Raw genomic sequence first — 24,918 nt, 5'->3', positions numbered from 1 at the left:
AAGGAAGCAGCTGCTTCAGATGGAGGAATTTGGATGCCGCACTGCAAAAACAGTGGGTCAAGTTTAAGGTGAAATTCTCGGCCCCCTGCTTTTGTTTCCGAGGATTTTTGTAGGACAAAGCTGCATCCAGGTTCGGTGCCTGCCTCTCCCCATATACCCCGCTTGCTGGCCACTACCTGCCCGAAGCAGCTTTTGTGCTTGCATTTGCCATCTGGGATGTGCAAGCAGTTAAAGATCTGTCAGAAAAGCAACACAATTTTGCTTTCTTTATTATTGAGAAATCAAAGACCTCATGTGACTGTGTAGATGACTTAACACATTTATAGACCAGGAAGGAAGTTGAACTGCACTGCTTGCTTCGCTTTGCAGTGGGGCAGCTGCTGCAAATTCAACTCCTCTGACTCCCAGCTGTGCAGAGGAATCCGAACATGACCGCCAAAACGACCACCGAGCCCCCAAAATGTTGCTTCTTCAACATCAAGACAGCAACAGTCGCTCTAGGGATCTTCCACATGGTGAGTTGCAGAAGGGGGGACAGGGAAGGGGAGACGAGAAGGGAGAGGCAGAGGTGCAGTCTTTGCAGAAGGTGTAATTGTTGCAGATCACCAGGCTTCCTGACCGTTCATATTTCTATGCTCCCAAAAGTGAAAGAGAAATGATTTTAAAGGGATGAACAAGTCCGGGGGAATGGTGGGAGAGAGGTGGGGGAAAGGAAGAAATTTATTGTCTTGGGAAGAGTTTTTAACTATTTTTCCCCAGCTATACCCATTGGAGATTGTGGAAACTACCTCTGCTTCCTCTTGTTTCCTTTACAGCTTAATGCATGAGCATTAATTAATGCAGGAGCATTAATGCAGGAGCATTAAGCTCCTGCAGGGCTCAGCACAGCCACCTGGACCTATCGGTTAGGAACTGGGCGGCGCAGGGCAATGCGAATGTTGGGGCAAGCAATGTCTGGGTGGGCAAAGTGACCTCGTTCCCCTCTGTACGGCCACTTGGAGCCAATACACACCCTTTTGGTTTCCGTTTTGACATGCGGCTGTGCTCGGCTGCCAGCAGCTGGCGAGCTGCTCGGGGTGGTTGCAGATGGCAGTGAGAAGAGGCAGCGGAGCCTGGGGGAGATGCTTCTGGCCCCAGCCTGGTGGCAGAGAAGTGCTTTCAGGTGGCTTTGAGTCATGGTGAGGATGTGGTTTCTTGTGCAGCAGAGGCACTTTAAATAATCCCTTCTGCTGCACTCAGTGCGCACAGTCACAGGCTGGGAGCCCAAAGGGTGATAACAGCTGACGGGGACTCGAAGCTTGGCATCTGTGGCAGCTGTGCCATGCACAAAAGGATGTGCCATGGTCCTACAACACAACTAACCACCTTTCCTGGGGCAGCCAGAGCAAACCAGGCATCCCCTCACTGTGCCATAGTCCCCTCCTCACTCACACAAAGCCGAGGCTGAGGTCCAGCATGTGTTGCTGTAACAGTTTTGACTTCCATAACACCAACTCCGTGTACATCAATAGAAGATTTGATTCATAAAATGAAGGTCAACGGAATCTGAAGATCAGCTTAGTTGCTTTTGGTGAGGTAAGGGAAAGGGAAAGCTTTCAGTGAAGGATAAGGGGATATCAACATGCCAGGAGCAGCAGCACCAGGGGTTGCTGGAGGCTGCAAGTGAGGGGGTGGCTGTGCTCAGAGCAAGGCAATGGCTGTGCTTGGGTGAGCAGAGTCTTGGCAGCTCCGTGATGTGGGGCAGGAGGTGGCCCTGTGCCACCCAGGAGCAGGAGAGCAGAGACATTTGGGTCTGCACCACATCTTTGTGCAGCCTAGCTGCCAACATCTTTCCCCCGGCATTTCTCGAAAGCCAGGTGCTGTAATGGCATTTCTAATGCCAAATTTTAATTGTTTGGGGACCTCAAAATATTATGAGATTGGTTTAAAGAATCATGCAATTTTATTGCCTCTTTTGCCTTCTGCTTTTTGAGCATCTAGATTACCCCCCCAGGCAGGCTTCTCATCTTCTCACCACAAGCTCAAAACTTATAATCTCTCTGTTTTAAAGAAAAGGAAATTGCTGAATTTCTTGTGCAGTCTCATGACCCCAAGACACAAAAACTGAGCCATATGAAAGCTGAGGGTTTGCAGCGGAGCACTAACAATTTCTGACAACCAATTAAACGTGTAGCCTTCACAGAGGGACAGTCACGAACTGTTTAGAAATGGGAGCTCATAGGAAGCCTACCCAAGATTTGAAGAGGAACTGGCAAAATGAAAGATCTGAGCAAAGGCAGGAAATGCATGACAGGGAGCTACGACACGATTTCTCCAGAGAGCTACAAGCATGCCTTGCGATGTGAGCTGCCTGGTGTCAGTGGAGAAATGGGCACAGAGAGAAAGGGAGCTAGTTTTTCCCAGCTGGGAGGGGGAAATCATAAAGAAATGTCCTTTGTCTCTCTGCAAAATCCGCAAACGTGTTGTAATGAGGCACATTTTTCTCATAATTGTTTCACTGTGATGCTCCTAACAACAGAAGGGACTCGATTTTCACCAGTGTGATGGCAGAGAACGAGACACCAGCTCATGGTGCTGGTGGCTAACAGAGAAACCTTCAGCTCCAGTGACATTATTTGAAAGATGTGTTATTTAAATAAAGCGCTGTACATCTGTTGAAGGCATAGGATGAGTTTTAAATAGCAAAAGGCAGAGCCTTGGTGTGAGGCTTTGCAGTGCTTTCAGGAAGGACTTTGCAGAAGAGGTACAAAGGCCACTCAGTGTGGGCAAGAAAAACTGCTTTTCTTTGCAAGATGGCAAAGGCAGAAGTCATAAGACAGACATCCTGAGCCAGCCCTGAAGTCCAGCAGCCTCCCAACCAGTCTCCAACAGCAGCCAGCCACTGCTGCCTGGAGAAGAAGGTCTTGGCAGGAGGACAAGTGATCCCTGCCCTATGCATCCTCTGTAGTAAGTACATGAGAGACTGCTTGGGGTTACATGAAAATCTCTCATAGTTTCTAGCTGTTGAGTTTAAAAATTTCCAGATCTGCTGTGCTCATATTTCCTTCTCAATCATTTCTTTTCCAAGTTTGACAACCCTTAGCATAACAGGGCTCTCCATGAGCAGAGGCTTTTTCCTACAAGGTCTTTTATGTTGATGTGAGTGTTGGCTGTTAGCAGTGGAGACATGATTCAAACCAGAAACTGTATGGTACACTTAGTTGTAGTTTACAGCTTGTCCTATATAAATAAAAGGGTAGGTTTATGTGAGAAGACACCTAGATTCTCTGCACTGCTTGCTAAAAGAGTGTAAAGGTTGATCCCGGGCCCTGAAGCCAAGAGATGCTGTCTGGCTTGGGGTCAGTCCCTTTTGGAGCAGGTTAGTCCTGAAGGAAACTAGTTGCAGTGGCTCAAGCCAGAACCAGGGAACAAGCTAAGTATTAAGCAGTGTGGGCAATCAGGATTTAGTGCTGGAGCTACCCATTGGCCCTCTTACGTGGGACAAGCCTGCACTGAGCAGCTGAATGTGACTCTAAACATGTTTGTAAAATAGACTCACCTTGTGTCTTAAGCACATGGACAGGCATGGACTTAGGATAACCCATGTTGTAATGAGGCCTAAACTCTCTCATTTTTCAGCCAAAGCCATCAGCACGTGCCCTCCTTCTGCTCTGCTGGGACATAATTTGTTTCCCCCCTGCACCAGCCACATAAACACACCGTGGGATCTCACCACGCTTTTGGAGCAGATCCTGCAGGGCCACAGCTGGGTCCTTCTCCCTCTGCCCACCCGTGGCTGCTGGTATCCTGGGTAGGAAGCTGCCGTTTGAAAATAACTCGTGTGTAGCTCAGCTGCTGCTATGGTGTCTGGCTGGATGTGGCTGGTGGCAGGAGGGGTTAGGATCAGCCTCTGAAACTCCGTGGCACAGCATTACAAAAGCAGAAGATTGGTTTCTAGAATATCAATGCAGGGCATGTGGTGCCAGGGAGCATTAGCAGCTAATATGCAGCTGGGACTAGATTAAGGAGCCAGAGATGCTCTTGAAGATGTGGGCTGACCCACGAAAGTATATGGGGAATGTGCAGGGACACTCTGAACCCTCTACCCCGCTGCTGCTGGCTCCTAACAGTGACTGTCACTGCAATCCCAGAGCCTCTAACTCCCCGAGTCCCTCCTGCTCCCCGTGTGTCTGTACCTCCTGTGTCATCTCAGTCGGTTTCTTTTAGACAGATCCCCAAGAAAATCAGTTTGATTTTTGGAGTAGATTGTGTTGTCTTCCTGCTTTATGAGCTAACACAGAGGAATAGCAACCTTTTTCATTTCCTACCTCGTCTCTACCTTTTTGATGATGTTGCTGCAGGTGGGCAGAGGAAGGGGAAGAGAAAGGGAATTTATAACTCAGCAGTGACATGGATGATTTGCTACATCAATACTGTTGGTTTGTATCCGTGTAAATTATTGCTGGGAGTCCCAGTGATGAATCATAGTGATGCTGGGTGATAGCAATGCCATCAAACACGAGCTCTCAGGCTTTGTGGCGGTGTCTTGTCCTCCTATAAATTAGATTTGTCTTACTGCTGATCTCTTCATAGGCAGTTGAAATAAATCATGGGTGTGCTCAAACAAGTGGGGAAGGAGAAGGAGGGGGATGAGGAAGGGACAGTTGTGTGGTTAGCAGAGCTTCACGAGGTGTTGTGAGGTGACTTGCAGGTGACTTTCAAAGGAAGCATGTGGAGGAATTTGTCCTTCCACTCTTTGGCTCCTGCAGAGGTTTCAGGTTATTTGACATCAGCTTCAAGAGCAAAGCCTGGCAGTTGCTTCTGTGTGTACAGCATGGGCAGAAAAGATGCAATTCATTTGCAACTAGTTCTTGATTAGAGACAAAGGTCTTGAAAAGTAGCATCTCAGTAGGTTGGTCTGGCCTCTGTCACAGCACTCTTCTCTTTGGTATCTCAGGGAGCAAAGTCCCATCTCTGGAACCTTCCCCAGTTCCAGTCTTCACCTGTGGATGTGGCTCATGATGGCTCAGAGCTGTAATTCACTGTGCTTTCACCAGGCTGTGGCTGACCCAGGATGTTCCACAGCCCCTGTGCTGCTCCCTCGCCTTCCCAGAGCATTTCCAACATGCAAACAAGAGGGGGAAAAAGAGGCAGCAGGAAGGAAAAAGATGAAATGCTCTGAAAGGAAACCAAATGGGAGCTGAAAACACTCCTCAACTACCCTGCCACAATAACCACTTTTATATTAAAGTAAGAAAAGGTGAAAGTACAGCATTTATATGTGATATGATTTGCCTTCAAAGTGCCACGTGTCACCAGCTTGCACGCACCGCTGCCAGGAGCCTTCACAGCACCCAGTGCACTGCCAGAGCAGCACGTCATTATCCCCACTGACCCCTGCTCATTACAGCTTCAAGCTCTTTTCTCTGAAAAGGCTGGGTGTCAAAAAAGGAGCAGCCATCACACCAAGGCCATGTGCATAAATATAAATAATTTGGAGATTAGTTGAGTGGCACAGATTTTAGAAAAAAAGAAGACACATGACGCAGCTTCTGACAGCAGCTTAACCCCACTGCAGCTGCAGAATTATTCCCCAGGGAACAGGGGCTGCATGCATTGTGCAATTAAGTTTCTGCCTTGCAAGACACCCCCTTGTTTGCCTAAATTAGCTGTCTTGGGTCTAGCTCTACCTCGGTCCTGAATCACTCCCCCGTGTTACAGATCTAACAGCCCTGCAGCAGGGGTTGGATTTTTGCCAAGCAGTTTGCAGCTCTCATTTGAGAAGGAAGAGAGGTGTTCTCCAGAGGATGTGGCCATAGGAGAGAAAATAAGAAGTGGAAGCTGGTGGAGGGGCTGGGCGAGGCATGGCACTGAGCAGGCTGTGAATTGATTGCCGGGAGGTGAGATTTCCTATTTTAAACCACTCTCTCTGCTATCATGACATAGCAATAAAAGGAAACAGGAGCTCTTGTGTCTGTCTGAAATGGGAACCATTTGGTTTCTTCTGGAGATGGAGGGTGTATCTCGAGTGAGAGCATTCACATAACCCCGGGGAGTATGTTCTCTGCAGGAATGGATCCGACTGACTCACGCCAGGCAGCACAGTGTAAGACCCAGGGCTGGGTGATGGAGACATCTCCTGGTCCAGACTCTGCACTTGTGATGGTAAGCTGAGGGAACGGCCCAGGGACCCTCGTCTCTTACCTTATTGTGTTCAGTGGCTCATTCTCTCTATGCAAAAGCCCTTTTAAATGGAAAGTTTAAACTGACTTTCACTTAAAAAAATCTTCTCATCAATCTTTCTGCTTGTGCTTGGGTTTTCTATCTGATACGTAGGCCTCTATTTAACAGAAACCCGAAAAAAGCAATTTCTTCTTGTATTTCCCATGCTGACAGTTGAAGAGTTTGACCAACAGCAGCAATAAGGAAAGCGAAGTCTCTTGGGGAACGTATACACGAATCCTCAGAAAAGTTAAGGCAGGCAAAGTAAGCGTGGGATCTGCACGTGTAGTTAGTTAAGAGGTGTTTTACATCTCAAGAGAGACCATCAAGTGTAAAGAAACTTGAGATCGCTGCAATTTCATCCTGGGCAAGGCTCAGTGCTTCCATGAGAGTTTAAACACTATTACATTAAAATGAGTTCATGTTAATTTTCTTGTGCCCCTGCAAGGAGATCTGTCGGCCTCACGAACAAATTGCAGTGCTTGCTTACTGTACAGTGAAAACAAAATAAAATAAAATAAAACAAAAACTTCGGGATATTGGACAATCCAGAAGAAAATGAGAAAATGTGACACATCCAACTTTGACTCTAGACAGTATTTAAATTCAGAGGGACGGCTAATGCCTTGGGCGGGACACCGGGCTGCAGTCCCCACTGCAACAAGTGGGGCTTGGTGGATGCTCCTTCAAGAGGTGAGGGGCTCCCAGGAACCCTGTGGACGTGCTCCAGTTCTTTTGGAAACTGTGCTTACAGCCTGTGGCAAAGAAAGCTGATGAATTTGGTTTGGAGGATAGTTCCTAGTCTTCTCCAGCTAATGCAGACAGCGGGAGAGTCTGCATTCAGTTCCTGTCTCTGCTACAGGCCATCATCACTGCTGCCCTCCCAGCCTTCCTTCCCCGTCTCTGGGCCAATGCAAAGCCTTTTCTGCCATGTTTTTTTTATTTGTTTGCTTGCTTGCTTGCAATGTCAAGCATAGCACAGGAGGCATCTGATGGCATTACTCCAGCCAGAACTCTGTCTAGATCTTGCATTGCACCTCCAGCCACCGCGCTTCAAAAGACAAAACGTGTTCTCTCTTCTGCTTGCATAACAGCTAGGCTTGTCTCATCTCCCTGCAGTTGCTTGTTTTGTGCTGTTTCCCACATGCGGCGTTTGCAAACATAGCACAACCGCAGCTGTTCCGGTTCCTCCCTGCCTGCATCACTTCTTTCAGCAAGTGTTGAAATGAAAGGCTGCTACAGCTATTGCAGAAAAGTTGTTTCAGATACACGGTATGTGAGCTTGTGTTGATCTTGGTGGCAGATATACTGGCTTCCTGCATCACTGCGGGCTTCAGATAACTCCCAGACAGAGGCTGTGCAGTCCATGTAAAATGGCTTCTCTCACTCACTCACTTCTGCACAGTGACCTCTTTTTTTTTTTGCTGACAGTCATTTTATTGCCTCCTGCCCACATAGCGTGCAGAATGGGTGCTCCCAAAGCTGGGCCTGGTGTTGGTGGGGTGAAGATGGAGCCACGTTTGCACAGGTTCCCACATTTTTGCACAGCACAGGATTTCCTCTCCTGCAGACTCAGTTCTCATGCCTCTGCAGGAAATCACACAGGGCACAATGGTCCCTGTGTATCTTCTGCTGGTCTGACTCCTGCTCTCTGCTCTCAGGCTGTTGCTGTGGCAAGAGGTCCTCCTGGATGGAGGTACAGCTCAGGCAGAGAAGACGTGGCAGGTCTTTGCAAGCAGCAGAGAGGTCAGAGAGCTTGTCCAGACAGTGAGAGGTGGAGCCGCAGGATGACAAGCCCATGTTCCTTGCTTCCCCAGGGAATGTAGCAGCAGCCTTCCTCCCCATGCTGTGAAGGCAATTTGAAAATAACCCGGCACACCCTCTGCTGCTTATGGAAAGTGCAGCTGTGTGTAGGGCTGGCAGACCGAGCTGTGGTCCAGCTTGCTCCTGCCTAAATAATGCAGAAGAAAAGAAGGACATAGCAAGCATGAGGGACAGCAGAGAATGGAGGATGAGGAAGAAAGTGATGAACAATATGGGAGGCAGGGTGGTGCAGAAATGTGCCTTCAAAATACACAGTGCTGAAAGTATCAGAAAGGTCATGAAGGAGCAATAAATAGCATCAGGGCAGTACACCCCAGGAGGAGATGTTTGCTCTGACAACACTATGTGGGCACTGACTGATGCTTTCTTGTGGCCTTGGACTTCTGGTTCTTGCATCCACAGCAGGTGTGATGCCCTGGGATGTGCTATCTGTAGCATACAGGCTGGCAGGGTGGGATTGTCCCCAGGAGAGGCTGTGGTGAGGCTGTCTGGCATTGTGGCTCTTTGTTTTCTGGGTTTACGTGCATGGAAATTCCCTGGACCTGCTGTTTGAGGTGCTCCGTGATGAGGTTTCCAGCTTTAGAGAGCTTCAGCCTGACTGCCCAGCACCTTACGTGTGAGCCAGGAGCTCTCTCTAACCTGGGGGTTAGAAATTATCTTTCACTGCAGAAGTACAGGGTTAGGACTGAGACCACAGCTCCTGTGAAACTTGATGGAGAAGAGAAAATCATTTCGGTTCAATGTAAAAAAGTACATTTCCAAGGTTTTCTCAAATAAATAAAAGAAGGAAAATGATATTTTTTGTCAACGAAGTAGTATATGCAAACTTACAGAGAGATCTTTATTCTTTTTGTGTTTCTTTTTGCAATATGAAATGCTCTTGTTACATTTAGTTCAATTCCAAAGCAAAATGCAATTTCAACATGTAAAGCCAGGACTTCCGCGATAAAACATACTGAAACAAAACTTGATAACTTTATAATTCCTCCATCTTCTTTCAGAAGCTGGCAGAAAAAGGCAGTTAAACCCAAACCATTAATAAACTGATAACTTTTCCCTCAGTGTTTGCTTGTAAAGGATTTTAAACCCTTCATGGCTGTCTCACTTGGAGAGCCACCCCACACTTAGGACTGGGGCCATTGTGTGCTCCCTGGAAACAAATCTGCTGATGGGAAGTTGGCCTGTGGCCCACTGAATTGTGTCTTTTGCCTTTGTTCTCCTAGGTTATGAGCATTTTGCTGCTGATCGAGTATTCCCTGGAGGTGGCAAACGGGAAAGGCTTTTGCAAAGACCTGGACAAGGATTACTACAGAGTTGGTAGGTTGCAGGGGTGCTGGAAAGCAGCGAGGGACATGGGGGTTGAGAGGGAGCCCAAAATCCAGCATTGGGTCCATTTTCTTTTTCATCAAAGAGAAATGGAAATTGTTATTCCGAGCAGATGGACCAAAAGCTCAGACTTGGAGAGAAAATTTAGCCTCTACAGATTTGGATTTTGGTTTAGTCCATGGCTGTGTTTGCTGTTTGGAGACCAAATGTGAGCCCAGTGAAGCCGTTATTTCTTTATTTCAGAGGGGTGTGGATTGGGCCTTCAGCACAAACTCCTTTTGTATTGCTCCAGCTTTCCTTCTCTCTGCAATACACTTCCCCACTCCCATCCCTTTGCCCCAAATCCCTCCTGTTTCTTTTTTTCAGAAAATGAGTTGTCTGCAAGAAGCAGCCAGTCTGTTTCATATCTCACAAATAGTCACAAGCATCACATTCATCACAGCTGATTGAATTCCTACTCCTTGAGCTAGGGAGGATCTAGCTTAGCTTTCAGAGACAGGCAGATTTCTCATATAGGGTGCCATTTAGAAGAAAATAACTCCCCAAACCTCAAAAATTACTTAGCCAGGCTAATTTGGCATGAAGCTGTTTGGAGACAACAAACACATGGGTACTTTTTCCTTTTCTTAGTCACTTTTCGGTGTAAAACCACAAGTTGAGATAACCCTTCCCCACTGTGCTCAGAAAGCAGGAAACCAGACTCCCCCAGCCTGCATCGCCTCTCCCTGCGGAGAAGTCCTAAGGAGCCCCGTACAAAATGCAACCCACAGCAACAAGGACTTGCCAGTTCCCTGCTTTTCCAGCTTGTTCTCCCCCAGGCTGCAGAAATGTGCAGAGAGACCCCTGAGAGGGGAGGAAAAGGAGACCAAGCCCAGCAGCCTCCTGCACATCCCAGCCTCGCTTGCCCCCGTGGTCGGGGTCAGACTGTGGAAAGCACCAGGCATAGCTGCTGTCTGGGCAAAGTTAGTGCTGACAGATGGGTCTGGATTTGTCAAAAACTCCAGCTGGGTTCTGGGAGGCACTACTGTGATCCACCACAGCTATTTTGACAGGCATCAACATTAAGTGAAGAATGGAAATTTGGGTGAGTCCTGCTACTAGGGTGTGGAGCAAAGGTCTGCTCTCATGGCTCACATATTCCACATGGGGCTTTATTTTCAACCAAGTCCAGGCTGGGTGGGTTGGAGGCTACTTTGCTTGGCTGTGGTCCACATGGGCCCCTCTGCAGCTGTGGCTCATCTCAATACCCAGGGCAGGCTTGCATGATGACTGCTTTGCAAAATGCTTTCTGCGGAGTTTTCCAGAGGCTTCCTTATGACAACATGCAATGCACCAACCAGGCTCTAAAGCCCTGCTGATTTCCTTGATGGGATCAGCACAACATAGGTAGGAGAACCCAGTTATCCATTTCTGTAACATAGATTTCCAATTTTAATTTTACAGATAAAAATCATATGATGCAAGTGTAACCTTAAAGTCTTCCTTTTTTCTTGTTGTTGCTTTTTTTTTTTTTTTTTTTTTTTTTTTTTAATGTTTCTTCTTGTTGTTTTGGTACACCTGGCATGGACATGAGCACAGTGGGAAATATTTTTTCCTGATGGTACAATATGCACATGCATTCTGACTAATTCAATAATCTGAAGTACTGAAAACTGAACATGATATTTTCAGATCTGAATACTTTCGCACAGACACAGTTACATAAAATGACAAGTGTTTTTCATGATTTTTTTGCAGAATGATAATCTGAGGCCAATAATTTTCACTTTTCTTCCAGTATCTAAGTAATATTTTTTTTTTTAAAGAAAAAGAATCAAATTGTTAAGACAGATTTTCCAGATAATTTCCATACTAAACCTTTATATGCTTTCTAAGCAATATGTGCACTTTTGCAAATCTGGAGTGTTTTCTTTAAGAACAGAACCATTCCGAGTGGAACTGGCCCTGTTTTTAACAGCCCCCCCTCTTCCCACACAATCAAAATGACAGGTCTTCCCCCTCCCCCTCTTCCACTGCCTCCTACACAAAAAGGAACATTTCATAATGAAATCCCCAGCACTTCCACTTGGCTTCTCTTCCCAAGCGCTTTCAAAGGGCTCTGCCTGGGAGATTGAGAGTGCTTTCTGAATATAGTTGGAATAAACACAGCACAACCCTTCTATTTCCAGAAAGTAGCAGGGAAGCAAGAGAGCTAAGAGGTACACAAAGTTCAATACGACTTCAAAACCCAGATGGAAGAGTTGGAGAACAATTTGGGGAGAGGTTCTGTAGATGCCCTCAGCATCTGCTGCTCTATTTGTAGATTCGGCCGGATTAAAGCACGTCTCAGAATATATAATGCTAACACTGTAGTCACGGCCCAGGAATATAAACAAGGCAAGGTTTATGGGAAAATGCTTTCCACCAATAAATGATACAGTACAAAAAATACAGATAGCTCTTTATAAATAATCACAGCTCACTCAGGATTTCTCAGAAATATATTTCAGAAGCAGGATGCTCTGTCCCTAGCAGCCTGCCACTCCATGCTGGTTTACAAGGTGCCACAGGCAGGGTGGATCCTAGAGCACTCCTTGGAAATATGCTTTTCAATTAAAGGTGACCAAGAGATTAATAGAAGACCTACTAAAAATGTTCAATTAAAATGGGAAGAAGAATCCAGTTTCTTCTCTGTCCTTTGGGAACCCTTGAAGATGACCTTCCCACCCACAGTGGGGTTAATGCCAAGATGTTAGCTAGTCTAAAGCAGGTCAAACTTTACTACCTATGTAATATTTAAGCAATATCACAAGATTTATTTGGCCAGGCAGAGGGAGCAGGAAATAAACTCTGCTGTGTTGTGATCTGGGGCATTCACGTGCAATTTTGAAGAATCAGGTTCACATCTTTAGGCTCTGTCTCACACACAGCAGAAAGCTTGGCGTGCATTTCCCATGCAGCTCCTCCATTTCCAGGCTATTAGAAACCTCCTCTTGGAGCTGAGAAGTGTTTCTAGCAAAAGTCTCCTTGGCAGTGCTTCAGTCTTTAAAAAAAACATGAGCTTTGGCTGACTAGATTTTCTTGCTGGAAAAAAAAAAATAATAAAAAAATAAAAATAATAATAAAAAAAACTAATCCCCCCAAAACATTTCAATTAAAACCTCCTTACAAGTTCTAAGCCACTTACATGATTAGTTTTCTGTCTTGGAGATGTAACGCCCCACTGCTTGCCATAGTTCAGGTCTTTAGTATGTCTTCAATTCATGTCTTTTCGTATGCCTGAATTTTAATCACTTTTATTTTTCATTAATGGCTATATAAAAATCATCACTGTGGGCAAAGTACAACTGGAGAAGTTGTTTCAATTTCTGCCCTGTCAGCCAAGAAAAATACCATGGTATGCCTGGACCGGTGTGTGTGTACATCCTATATCCTACGCAGAAAATAGTCCCTCCTGCTCTGATCAGAAGCGGATCAAGCTGAAGGGACTAGGAGGCTTTTTTCCCTTGCTAGAGCTGCCCATCCTTTGAATGTGGCTGTCCAGAAACATTTCCCTGCAGCTTATCAGCAGCACACAACCATCCTCGACAATCTGTGAATACAACTGTTAAACCACAGCTTTATGAGCCTTGCCTTTCCCAAGCCAGTTTATTGGCTGTAAAATAGAAAGGAGTTCGTCTGCATCCATGGCAAATATGAGGAGTCACTCAAAGTCCCTCCTGGTTATATTCAGAACATAAAGCCCGATGTGAAGTTAATCAAAAGTAGACATTCGGCTAAAAAATTATCTCCCTTCCTGTTCATTGGGTGGGCTTATTTGGTACCACTTGCTAGTAGTGCAGCCCTGCAGAGGCTCTGATATGAGCCCCCATTCAGGTTACTCCACTTCCCTGAGGGAAATGGCATTTATTTCACAGCATCTAAATTCCTCCTCATGAAATTCCTTGGGATCTCTGGGAGACTCAGCTGGTCTCAGAGAGTTTGAACAAGAAAAATAAGGCAGAGCAGTTTATTGCTGTATGCTTTTGGAAGAGGCACCTCAAAACGGACAAGCTCTCACCATGCTCTGCCAGCGATGAAGTGCCATTGCCAGGATGGAGGTGGCTGTGGAACGGAAATATGGGTAAGATCTTCTGAGGTTGTACAAGTGCACCAGGTTTTGTGAGGAGTGACATTTCTTCCGTGCCTGACTCATAAAATCAGAGCAGAAGTAAGGTGGATCCCTGGAGGTCTGCAATCCAACCTCCTGTTCACACCAGGTCTGACTCCAAAGCTGGGGCAACTTGCCCAGGGCTTTGGCCAGCGGCTGTTTGCAGATTTCCAGAAATGGGGATTCCATAAACTCTCTGCTTCGCTGCTCAAGGACGCATCACTTATTGTAAGATTTTTTTTTTCCTTTTCTATAGAGTTTCCATTATTGTGACAAATGAGTCTTTGCTTGCAATAACAGCCCTCAAAGAGCCCATGTACCTCCTACAAGGGCAAACTTTGTTATTCCCTGAATACTTGGGTATTTTTTTAAGGTGTTACAGAAGAAAACAGTGTATTCCTGAGACAGGCAGCAGATGAACATGAGAGGAACAAAGGGGAAATTGTGGAGTGATGCCCCTGGGCTTGAGATTATACAGATGCTCAGCCTTGCTATAAGAGTCCTAAATATGGCCATTTTCTGAGGCCCTTTAAGTACAAAAGAGACAAACATTCATCCTACAAAGGACAACTAAGCATGAAGGGAGAGATTGAAGGGAGTTAAAAATTACTTTCTTAACATTTTTGAACCACAGATACTTAGCATGGAAAGAGCCTGTTGGTCACTCCAAGCTGGGCTGTGGGGTCTGCTGTGGCCGAATGCCTCCAACCCCAGGGACCCTGCTGCTCTTCTCCTGGTCCCGGAAGGCAACCTGCCAGCCCTTGTGGAGTATTTCAGGTGGCATTTGGCCCCTCTAACATGCTCTGTGTTCCCATCCTACAGAGGATTTTTATAGGCAGGGTAAGAGCCAGCAGCTACCACTCCCTAAGGGTTCACTCCTTTAGCCCATTCTGTTAAAAAAATAAATAAATAAATAAATAAATAAATGGATGTGCTCTCACAAAGGAAGAAGTCATTTTGTCAAAGCAAAATCTTTGATTACTGAGGCCAGATCTGTTGGTGCTAAAACATCCCTAGAATGGGGAGACATGCTGCCAGCAGAAAGGGCGAGTGTATCTGCTGTGAAGAAGCAGGAGGCAGGCAGTGGGTGGAAGGTTGCTTTTTCTTGCTTTTCCTTTTCCTTTCCATCCCTCTGTGTCTGTCAGGTTGCAGACTTTTTGTTTCTTTGGGTTTTCTTTGTGTTGTGTTTTTTCTTTAATCTAGGTTCTGCTTGGGAAGTTCAGCTGGACAATTAGCCTGCAGAAGCGATGGCTGGTTATCCCATTAATTAGCGAGCCTGCCGAGAGAGCTGAAGCATGAGACCAGGCTGAAAGAGGCAGAAAAACACAGCTGCCTTGAATCTGAGGAAACACCATGCTAAAGAGAGAAATCCCCTCTGGGGCGGGCAGCTGATTGCTGATTCTGGGAGGAGAACAAGGGAAAATGGGGTTTAGTGGGGCTAGGCTGTTTGCTTTTTCATCCATCTCTGCAAATGCTGAGTGTGTTGTCTTTGTCAAGCTCTTCTTTATTTGGAGTTTATGCTGTCGTTGTGCTAACCTTTGTTTCTCTGTGCACTACCTCAGCCTTGTCTCCACTCTCCTGCTTCTGAGAGGTGGGGTTGGTTTTCTGCCTTGAAGCTCGGGCTCTTTCCGTGACCCTCATGAGCTGCAAAGCTGTGAGCAGCCTCTTCTGCAGTACAGCACCACATCCATTCCTCTCTCTGTTCTCATTTAGGGCTTGCTGGGTTTGGGTTTCCTTTCCCTGCTGTTTCCTAAGACTTCTTCCTCTTCTTACATGTTTCAATTCTCATTAATTTACAGTTAAAAAAAAAAAAAAAAAAAAAGCGGGGAGAAAAAAAAAAAAAAACAACACACACACTGGGATTTATTTTCCAGAATAGAAGTGAAAGCTGTAAAAGCTGCTCCCTTATTTTGTGCTGTCAAACTCTCTTTTTTCCTGATACACCTTAAGTGTTTGTTGGACACTTTCTATTGCTCCCTTTGGCCTTTCCTGGCTGACACCTGTGTGTGCAGCAGCTCTTGTTGCTCTTGCAGCAGCAAGCCTCTCCTGTTCCAGATAAGCCACTTGTGCTCCTCCAGGAGATGCGGGCTCCTCGGAGGGTTTTCCCCTTCGAACTCCCAAGAGAAAGGAGTTTCTCGTGCTTGGGGAAGGAAGTGCTGGTCAGAGCTTCTTCTCAGGCTAATGGTTTCTCTCAGAAAATCTCAGGCGTGCTGCTGACTACTTGAGAAGAAAGTAAGGGAAGTTAGAATATCTGACTGCTGTATCTATGTGTTTAAATGAAAGTGGGTGCCCTCTGCTAGCAAAGGCTGTGCAGCGAGGAGCGTTGGTGCCACCTGCCCTCTCTGGCTGCCCGCTGTGGCTCAGCCCAGCTGTCAGGCAGGTCTTCTACAACCCTGGAAGGGTTCCAGAGCTCCTCACTATCATTTTTGGTCCTTTCTTTAGCTTGCATTTGTCCATACCCACCCTGCTTAGAGCTAGAGGCATGCCTGACAGTTTGCACGTTGCAGTTCCTGCAGCTTATGGGGGCTCATCTCCTGCCAGATGTCACAGGCATGGCTGGGTGGAAGGTCTGTCCTTTTCCAGCAGAGCTCTTGCTCTGACTGGGGATAGCTGAGTGCTTTTCAGTCCCTTACTGGCCAAATTATGGCATAGCTGCAACTGCTCTGGGGCAAATATTTTGTTACTGCAAACAACAGTGTTGGGATTACCTGCCAGAAAAAGAGGAACTTCACTGCCTTGACATATATATATATTTTTTAAAAAAAAACAAAAACAAACAAACAAAAAACTATTGTTAGCAAAGATAGGAGTTGAGTTAAAGGCATTTTAATATATGCCCAAACACTGATATACTCTTCTATCCCCACGTTTGGTAACATGCTACCAAAGCTGTAGGCAAAAATTCTCAAAGCTATCCAAGGTGGTGTGGTGTCTTTGAGAGAGGGTTTGGGGTGGAGTTGTATAATATGGAGCAGTGAAAGGATTTCATTGCAGCTGGAATAGATAAGGAATCCAATATATGACAACATAATTCTATATTTCTTTATGAAAGCAAGTGGAAGGGCTTAAAGAGGTAATGGAAGAATATAGTTAAGGACTGGATTTATTCACTAGTCATGGAATAAATTGTGCAGCTGTCTGCGGGGCAAACAAACCAGTAATCAAACCTTTCTGATGTCTGAGGGATGTTGTACCTTTGGAAAGCAACAGTTGCTTTAAAAAAGCCAGAAAAAATAATAGTTTGACTCTCTTCTAATAAATCTATATCCTTTATTCAAGCATTTTGTAATTGGAGACCCAAATAATGTGTTGCTACTTTAAATCCAGGTAAAGCAATAAGAAAGAAATCAGGCTTGAGCTGGAGGAGGCACTACAAAAGACTGTGCATCATGCAGAGGTGGATAAAGAAAGTAGCAGTACTTTGCCTTTGGAGAGAGCTGCTTTTTTTCTTCTTTTTTAAGAAAAAAAAAAAAAAAAAAAAAAAAGACATTATGTAGACTGCTACAGAGATCAAATATGTATAGTGTTCGGTGCAAGCAAAACTTTGGTAGACCTTATCAGGGCAGGCTGCGATACCAAGAAGGAAAATTGCTTTGTGGGAACTGTTCAGTAGGAAGCTACACACCCGGCAGAGATCGCCTTCCTGGGCCCACAACAGCAGACAGCGATTACCTAGCCCTGTAGGCAGAACTACCTCATGTTGTTCTCCTTGCACGTTCATTTTTTAAAGGAGGATGTTGCATTTGGCAACTACAGACACTGGATGGAGGCGAGGTATTTCACTCTGAAACTCTGTGGTCCATGCTAGTGGTGGGTGGTTGAAATTTGTGCTTCTTGCCTGCTGAAGTATCTTGCAGATTGTCCCATAGCTTTTGCTGTTGGTTAGCTTATCTGAGTCTCAAATAATTTCCTGCTCAGACTTATTAATCTAGCATGCCTAAAGCTACTCTGCCTTTCATTATTATTATTGTTTTACCTTAATATTGTAGCCCAGGATATTTAAAATTTCAGTCCAAGCAATAAAGACTTTTGGCTTCCATGTGCCTGAGCTGAGAGCCTGCACAAGGAGAGGGCTAAAATAACAGAAACTTCAAAGACAGATGAAAAAGTGAGTGCAGAAAGTGAAAAGGGGGCAATCTCTAGCATTTTGGCTGCATGGCATTCACTCTGTCACATCTGCAGTTGTTTCTGCCAGGTTATCACACTTAAAATCTTCCCTAGAGGCACGGTTGAATAGGTACAGTAGACTCCAGCTTTTAGTAATGTGGAAATTACTTTTCTTACTTGTAGCTGATGTCATCACCAGTTTCCTGTTGATCATCATGCTTTTCATCATCAGCTTCAACCTGCTCCTTGGTGTGGTGAAGGTATGTTCTCCACAAATGACGTTCAGCCACTTGCCAGGAACTCTCTATGTTAGGGGAGGTATTGGGGGAAGGACTGGAGGATGCTCATTGAAAATGCTGAAGTAAGACCAAAATGATAGATAAATATCTCTGCTCTTTTAAAACAGAGGGAGAGCAACTGGTTTTACAGTTTCAGGCTCATTTGCAAGGCTGCTAACTGCTAGATTCACCAAAACTGAGTGACATTTAAATCAAAGCCATTTTTTATGTTATGGGGTGGAAATAATCCTGATTTGGAAACGTTGCTGTATTGCCTCATTTCCTTGCTATTTTGCAAGTCAGGTCTTGGAGGGGAGCCGTAATTCCCCTATTACATGAGGATTCATTTTCTATTTCAGGAGAAGTGACTGTGCATTGGTCTGGGAACTTGGCTTTCTTTGTAGCACAACACTTGGGGTAGCTGAACAACAGTTCTGGCGGGATCAAGTGTCAAGGTCACAATGAAAGTTGACAGAAACTTTTCACTGTTTCTGAAGCATTTGTCAACACAATATCTGCATTTGGAGGCAGAAATTGTAGGAGAGGATTTGTTCTCAAAGTACCTTAATACACATCCTTTCCGGTATTGATAGCTGTTCTCTTTCTCTCACTCGGAACAGAAATAACTGGCATTGCTTTTCTTTCTCAGAATAGGGAACGTCTCCTGATCCCGTTCCTTGCTCTACAAATCATGGACTTTCTACTCAGCCTCCTAACGATGTTCAGTTCCTACATACAAGTCCCAGCCATCATTTCTGTGTCATCCCTTAGCCACATGGTAGGTCACAGCTCACTGTCGGGATGGTGTTTGGTGTCCTCTGTGGGATGGATGCCCACGCAAAATGTAAGGGTTCAGGGTCACTGCCCTGGACCACAGCTTTTCATGGAGGTGGATCCTACACTGGCTGCAGGCAGGATGCAATTCTTAGGGGTTAGAGGATCCACAAGGAAATCGAGTGACAGCTGGGACAGTGTTTAGTTTCCCATGTCTGAGAGTCTTCCTGTTGATTTTATTTTCTGTCTCAGGGCTCTGGGGAGGTTGTTGTGAGTGTGCTGGAGACAAGCTAGGAATATCACTGCACCAGCTAGAGGCTTCTTCAGAAGAGCTAGTATAAATGAACCCAACAAGATGGTTTGCTAATCATTTTGGCTTGTATAAGTGAATTAAATAGCTTAGGTTGTAAATGAGATGAAAGCAGAGGCCTGTGTAAATGGGGGAAATCTATAGATGTGACACAATCTTTTAATCATAACCAAAACCCTGTTCCTTGCCCTTCTTGCGCTTGCAGCAGGGACGCTCGAAGATCCCATTCCTGGCTCTGCAGCTCCTGGACTTCTGCCTGAGTATTCTCACCCTCTGCAGCTCCTACATGGAGGTCCCCACCTATCTCAGCCTCAAGTCTTCAGACAACGGGGTAGGTGGTGAGCAAGCCCAGCAGATTTGTCATGCTGCGAACTGCTAAGTTTCTTTCAGTGGCTATTATGACAAAGTAAACTTTCTCTGATCTCTATGGTGTATCCAGAACTGCTCTGTTTGATGATAAAAGAGGATTTTCCATATGTTCTCACCAACACAGTGTTCTTGACTGACAGCTTGCTTATGCATGTGTTTCTTAAAAGTACACTCTGTTTTTCTTGTAAGAATCTTATGGATGCAAATTGCAGGGCAAAATGATTTGGATAGAGCCTGCCTGCATACATTGAAAATGCATCAGCTTTTCATCTTTATTAAACAGTCGCACTTTTAGTTCTCATTTAAATAGTCTTCTGAAGATCTTTGCCAAAGGAGTGTTAACAGCAATAACAACAATAATGATACACCCCAAAGTAACTGGAGATGTGCTTGTTGTGAGAGGCAGGCTGACAAATCTACTGGGATATCCACCACATTGTGTGACCCTAGGAAAGGGAACAAGTGTTTGACTGACACCCTCTACCTCTTTTCACAGGGCTTTTTGCCAACCCTGGAGAAGTTGTCAACAGAGGAATATGCCAAAGTGATGGTCACCTTCACCATTGCATTCATTGCTGTCCTCTTCCTGAAGGTAAATATCTGTAGGGTGTGGTGAGCAGTGAAGGCTGAAATAAAGTTCCCTAGCCTGAGGGACAGGAAGATTGGTTCTACTTCTCTCTCAGATCTTCCAGGGCCTTGCAAAGCCTTCTCAGTCTCTCCTTGGGTGCAATAGGACATATGCCTCAGTGTAGGTCTGATACTCAGGTCACTGTTTTTTGCTTCTGCAAGTGTGAGTTATAAAGCAAGTTCTCTCTCATATTCAGAAATTATTACTGCCCATTCATCTCTAAAAGGATAAGATGTTTGAAAACAACTTATAGGAAACTATTCTGCTATTGTGTGACAAAATAGATAATTAAGCAGCAGGTTAGATCTTCCACTTGGGTAAGTTCTTATGTGCACTGATGTAAACAGAGCAATGCAAGCTGATAGTCTGAAATTTAATTAAAACCAGTGAGCTGCTAGATTCTGCTTACATCTGAAAAAACTCCACTGTGCGAGGGTTTCTGTTCTTCCTGCTTCAGTGGATCACAGAACAGATTTTTCACTGAGGGGTTTCAGACCAGCTAAGAAAATCTCATCTCTCCAGGTACTCGAGCAGATTCTGTCACAGAGAAAGTTGCTACTTGTTGGTTAGAAAGCATTTTTTTATTTAGATTCTTCCTAGGTGGCCAGAAAAGCAAGTGTGGAATGGAGCTTCTTGAATGATTGCACTGCAGACATGTCTTTAGCATGTATTTTAATTGCATAAACTGAGCAATAAGAGTGGAGATAACCCTGAAACCCAGCTGGCTGTGTGGGTTTTCAGCAGAAGTCTCCCTGACCTGGCAAATCAGTTGGTTTGAATTTTCTACAGAGTTAGTTACAAGATGGATTCAACTGCAATGAGTTTTTGTGCTGGAGGTTGCAAGAGGAGGGATTGGGGAAGAATAATCTGAAAGATGAAGTGGACAGGTGCACGTACTCTTTGGTCTACTGAGGTCCTCAGAAGTCCCCAAAACAAATCATTAGGAATCAATCCTTTAAACTTAGTGACAATCCCTTCCATCTTTTATTTCTAGCAAAACCATTGTCATGAGAGTTCCTTCCCAGTGATACAGATCTGATGAGGAACAAAGCTACAACAGGAAATATTTTATAGCTAAAACAGCCATTTGACCAATTTAGGGCCCATCAGCTCTAATTCACTGACTACCCCCACCAAGACAGCATCTAAATCATCCCCTCTACCACCGTGATGATAAGAATGCAGAAACCAGGAGGAAATAGAACATTTCTGATGGAAGATGAAATCAACTATTTAATATAATTAATTCTGAAGTAGCTCACTGCTGTTCCCTCCTGATGTTTAGGACAAGCTTCCTATCCACTTGTAATGCCACTAGCTGCCAGTGATGTTTTCCACTTTTAATTCAGTGTGAAAAAAAGATATCCTACACCAACTCAAGTGTTTTCTAAGTTAGCCAGTAATGGGATGATCCCAAGGTGACTGGATCCCTTTGCATAAGCTGTGTGTACTACAGCATTCTGCTCAAGCCTGCTATTGCTTGCAGCAGCCTTAATGTAAGCCAACTCTTACAGAATTCAGTGCAGATTCTGGATTGGCACTACAGCAAATTCTTCTGAAGAATCAAAGTAAAAATAAAAAGATTTTTTTTATTATTATTAAATTATTACTTTTTTTTTTTTTTTTAGTTTATTGGAGTTTCTTTAGGGGTTGAGTGCTTTTTTTTTCCTTTTTTTTTTTTTTTTTTTTGTACAGTTTGTATGATGGCTTCAGTGTATTGCATGTTTGCTCTCTGTATGAAAAGGCTTTTAGAAGGAGAAGGTTTTTGCAGTATTCCCTGAAGGTGCTTAAAGTTTGGATTTACCTCCTCATCTCTGTGAGTCTGTTTGAGAGGCAGATTCCTTTAACTCAGATACTTCGTTCCTTGTTCTCATTCTTTGTATTGGCTTTGTGTCAAGACAAACAGTCCTCATTGTTCTAGGAAATCCTAAGCTACATGGCTTGTTCTTGGGACATATAACTCCCTATGTTCCTTTGAAAATACCAACTGTTTTTAAAGTACAGTCTTACGCCAATAAAAATAAGAGGCACACGACTTCGCCTCACTGCGCAACGTAGGGAAAATATTTATTTAATATGGTATGTTTCACAAGCCTTGCTTATTTTCTTGTGCCATAATCTGTCAATCGATCCGTTTTTCTCAGAAAAGCTCTCTATTTACTGCATGTTGTAACTCTGTGAGGTTCAAGGCAGTCTTCTCAGAAAAATGTAGCTAATGAAAATATAGGATTTTCTTGAATGAGCTGGCCATTCAGGTCAGTCTTAATTGACCAGGGGGCCTTGGATCTCTGAGAGGTGGATTTTGTGCCCATCCACATGTTTCTGAGACATCCAGACTTTGTAGCCTGCTAAGAAAAATAACATGAAAATTAGGACATGCTTTCCTTTCCCACCTGGTAGACACTGAGCACTCAGCAGTCTTAAGCTTGTGCTTTATGTTTAATTACATTAATAGTCCTATTGACTTCCCATACCAGTGGACTGCTCTGAATAGATGGAATTGTCACCTTTCTAGTGAAGGATCAATACAGACTGATGTAAGGCTTTGGGATATGCAGTTCCAGACAGCTCTCAAGGAGAGGACAGTGGCAGACTGATGGCAATAGTGGAAATGTTCTTGTTGGCATGCAGTAAAACGGTGGACTTCCCTTTTTTCCTTTTCAGGCTTATATGTTCAAATGTGTCCTGAGCTGCTTTAAGTATATTAAAGCCAGCAAGAGAGGCAGTGTGAAAGTTGACCCACAAGCAGCTGAAAAGGTGAGTGAAGACTGATTTAGGTTTGTCATGAAAAGGCATGGTTTAGATGGCAAGATGCATGATGATCCTTACTTTTACTCCTTTGGTGGTCTGAGATATGGTTAAACCCTTCAAATGTTCATTGACAGGTACTAATAATCAATTTACAATTATGTAATATTTCATTCAATTTGCCTTTGGAAGGTTTTATTTTTTTTTAATGGTATCAGCAAGGAAGCTGATACCCAGATTTCAGACAAAGTAGATAAATGTGAATATATCACTTTTAATCTCTGATCTGCGGATGTGTTTTTAATTTCGGGTCAACTTTGGTTTCTGTGCCTAACAGTGCTACCCCTGTTTAAAATTAAGTTTGTCTTCACCTTTTTCTGGATCAGTGTCTGAGAGATTTGGTCTATTGCCCTTCATTTTAAGTATGCTAAAATATGTGTGCAATGTGTGCACATTATATATATATATATATTTATTTATTTATTTATTTATTTATATATTCATCAATGTCCTTACCTAGATTATCGGTGATCTCTTTAATAGTAGCATCCAGCTGCTCTGACACAATGAAAGAATATTAAAACTTTCCAAAAATGAGGGATACTGTAAAGAGGGATGAGAATTAAAGAGGAAGAATATGGAATGCTAAGCTTAGGCATTTGTCTCGTTGAAATTTGGTTAATATAAGCCTTGTCTTGCCAGCAGTGTGTGCCCCTGCTGTGCATGCATCAAGGCCCTCAGCAATGATCTGAGCTTAGTTTCTTTGCTTAGGCAGTGAGCCTTATATTCTGGACATTAAGGAGTTCTGGTCCACTTGTTTCGGCAATGCTTTGGGACACAGAGGTGGGACTGGCAGCAAAGTGGTTGTAAAGTGCTGCTCACCTTCAACTCTTCTGGATTTCTGCCCTCCATCTCCTACAACCCACCTGGTTCTTCTCCCCTACTTTGAAATGGGAAGAGAAACATGTCCAAGATAAATTCATTTGGAACCCTTTGTGTGATCCCCAGAGTATGACTATAATATTCTTCTCTTTCAGGCTGTGCTGCCATCGTATGAGGAAGCCTTAGAGCTGCCCTCCAAGGAATGCCCACCGCCCTACATAGCAATCTAAGCTCTACTCCTGGAGAGAAGACATCTGTACTGCTGTTGGTGCCTCTTACCCCTTCTGTCAGATACTCAGCCTCACTGAGAAGTCCTTACTTTATAGCATATCATGCTTATTACACTCCAGCTCACTTTTATGAGCCCGTGAAGAGTGATGGTGAACAACTGGTGCTGGTGCCTCATTCTACACTAGCAGTTTTGAGTTGCAGTGCTAATTGTAATAAATTTGACACCAGGCATCAGAGGTTCCCATCACTGGCCTCTGACATCTGCCTAATGTGGAAATGGAGGCATTGGCCTGGATCCCTTGTCAGGCAGAATGCTGCTTCTCATCTGTCTTAGATCTCTAACCCAGCAGATGAGGCATTTAGGAAGTGGAATGGGGGGAAAAACAAGCAAGAAACTTTTCTCTGAGATAGGCCAACCCTGAAGTATGCTATGCTAACCAGCATCTTTTAATGAGGACCTAAGGGAAAGTGATCAGCAAAAAAATGAAGTTCTTAAATGAACAAAGATGCAGCTTTCATTCTGTCTGCTTACGATAATGATTAATAGTGTGTATTTCAGAACATACAACATGCTGGAATTGTGACAGTATTGCTCTGCCATTTTATATCTGAGTGTTTGCAATTTTTTTATTTTTTATTTTTTGCTTTTAGTGTGAATTGAAAGATAAGTTTCAATAAAATAATGACAAACTGTTAACAGCTTCAATACTTTGCTCTCTGATTTCTAAAGGGGTGCTGTCCTTACTGTGTGAAGCATGTCACAAGGGAGCAATAATTCACTTTTTTGAAAAATTAATTCACAAAAAACGGTACTTTGGGTTTAGGTTAATGTCATCTCATTGGCATCAGCTCACGTGTATGCTGTTTGCAAACAAAAATCTGGTATTTCCACCAGCCAGCCCTACATATTCATCTGAGAATCTTGCTTGTTCCTTCCTCTTGCACATTATCACTGCTGATAAAGATCCTGCAATGTGTGTGCTTTTTGTGGCACATCCATGACCCTACCACTGATTGCACAGGTCGGTCTGTGTAGATGTTAGTGAATAATGTTGCCAACAATAGGTGGGCAGTAGCTGGAATTTAGCATCTGCTCACCTTTTTGGATGGT

At 44.3% G+C, this 24,918-nt stretch overlaps 1 protein-coding gene across 1 annotated transcript; it reads left to right on the top strand.

The window, feature by feature from the left end:
* The first annotated feature begins 369 nt into the window (after positions 1 to 369).
* On the top strand, positions 370 to 24,504 carry LAPTM5 (lysosomal protein transmembrane 5). Its single transcript, XM_082777679.1, has 8 exons — positions 370 to 515; positions 9,249 to 9,342; positions 17,771 to 17,847; positions 18,515 to 18,643; positions 19,155 to 19,280; positions 19,815 to 19,910; positions 22,611 to 22,703; positions 23,732 to 24,504. Exons 1-8 carry the CDS (start codon positions 429 to 431, stop codon positions 23,804 to 23,806), a joined length of 777 nt encoding a protein of 258 aa, XP_082633805.1. The 5' UTR covers positions 370 to 428; the 3' UTR covers positions 23,807 to 24,504.
* The last annotated feature ends 414 nt before the right edge of the window (positions 24,505 to 24,918 follow it).

This window comes from Aythya marila (genome assembly GCF_965140915.1).
Source record: "Aythya marila genome assembly, chromosome: 22".
NCBI lineage: Eukaryota > Metazoa > Chordata > Aves > Anseriformes > Anatidae > Aythya > Aythya marila.
This window is presented reverse-complemented; position numbering and strand designations above follow the sequence as displayed.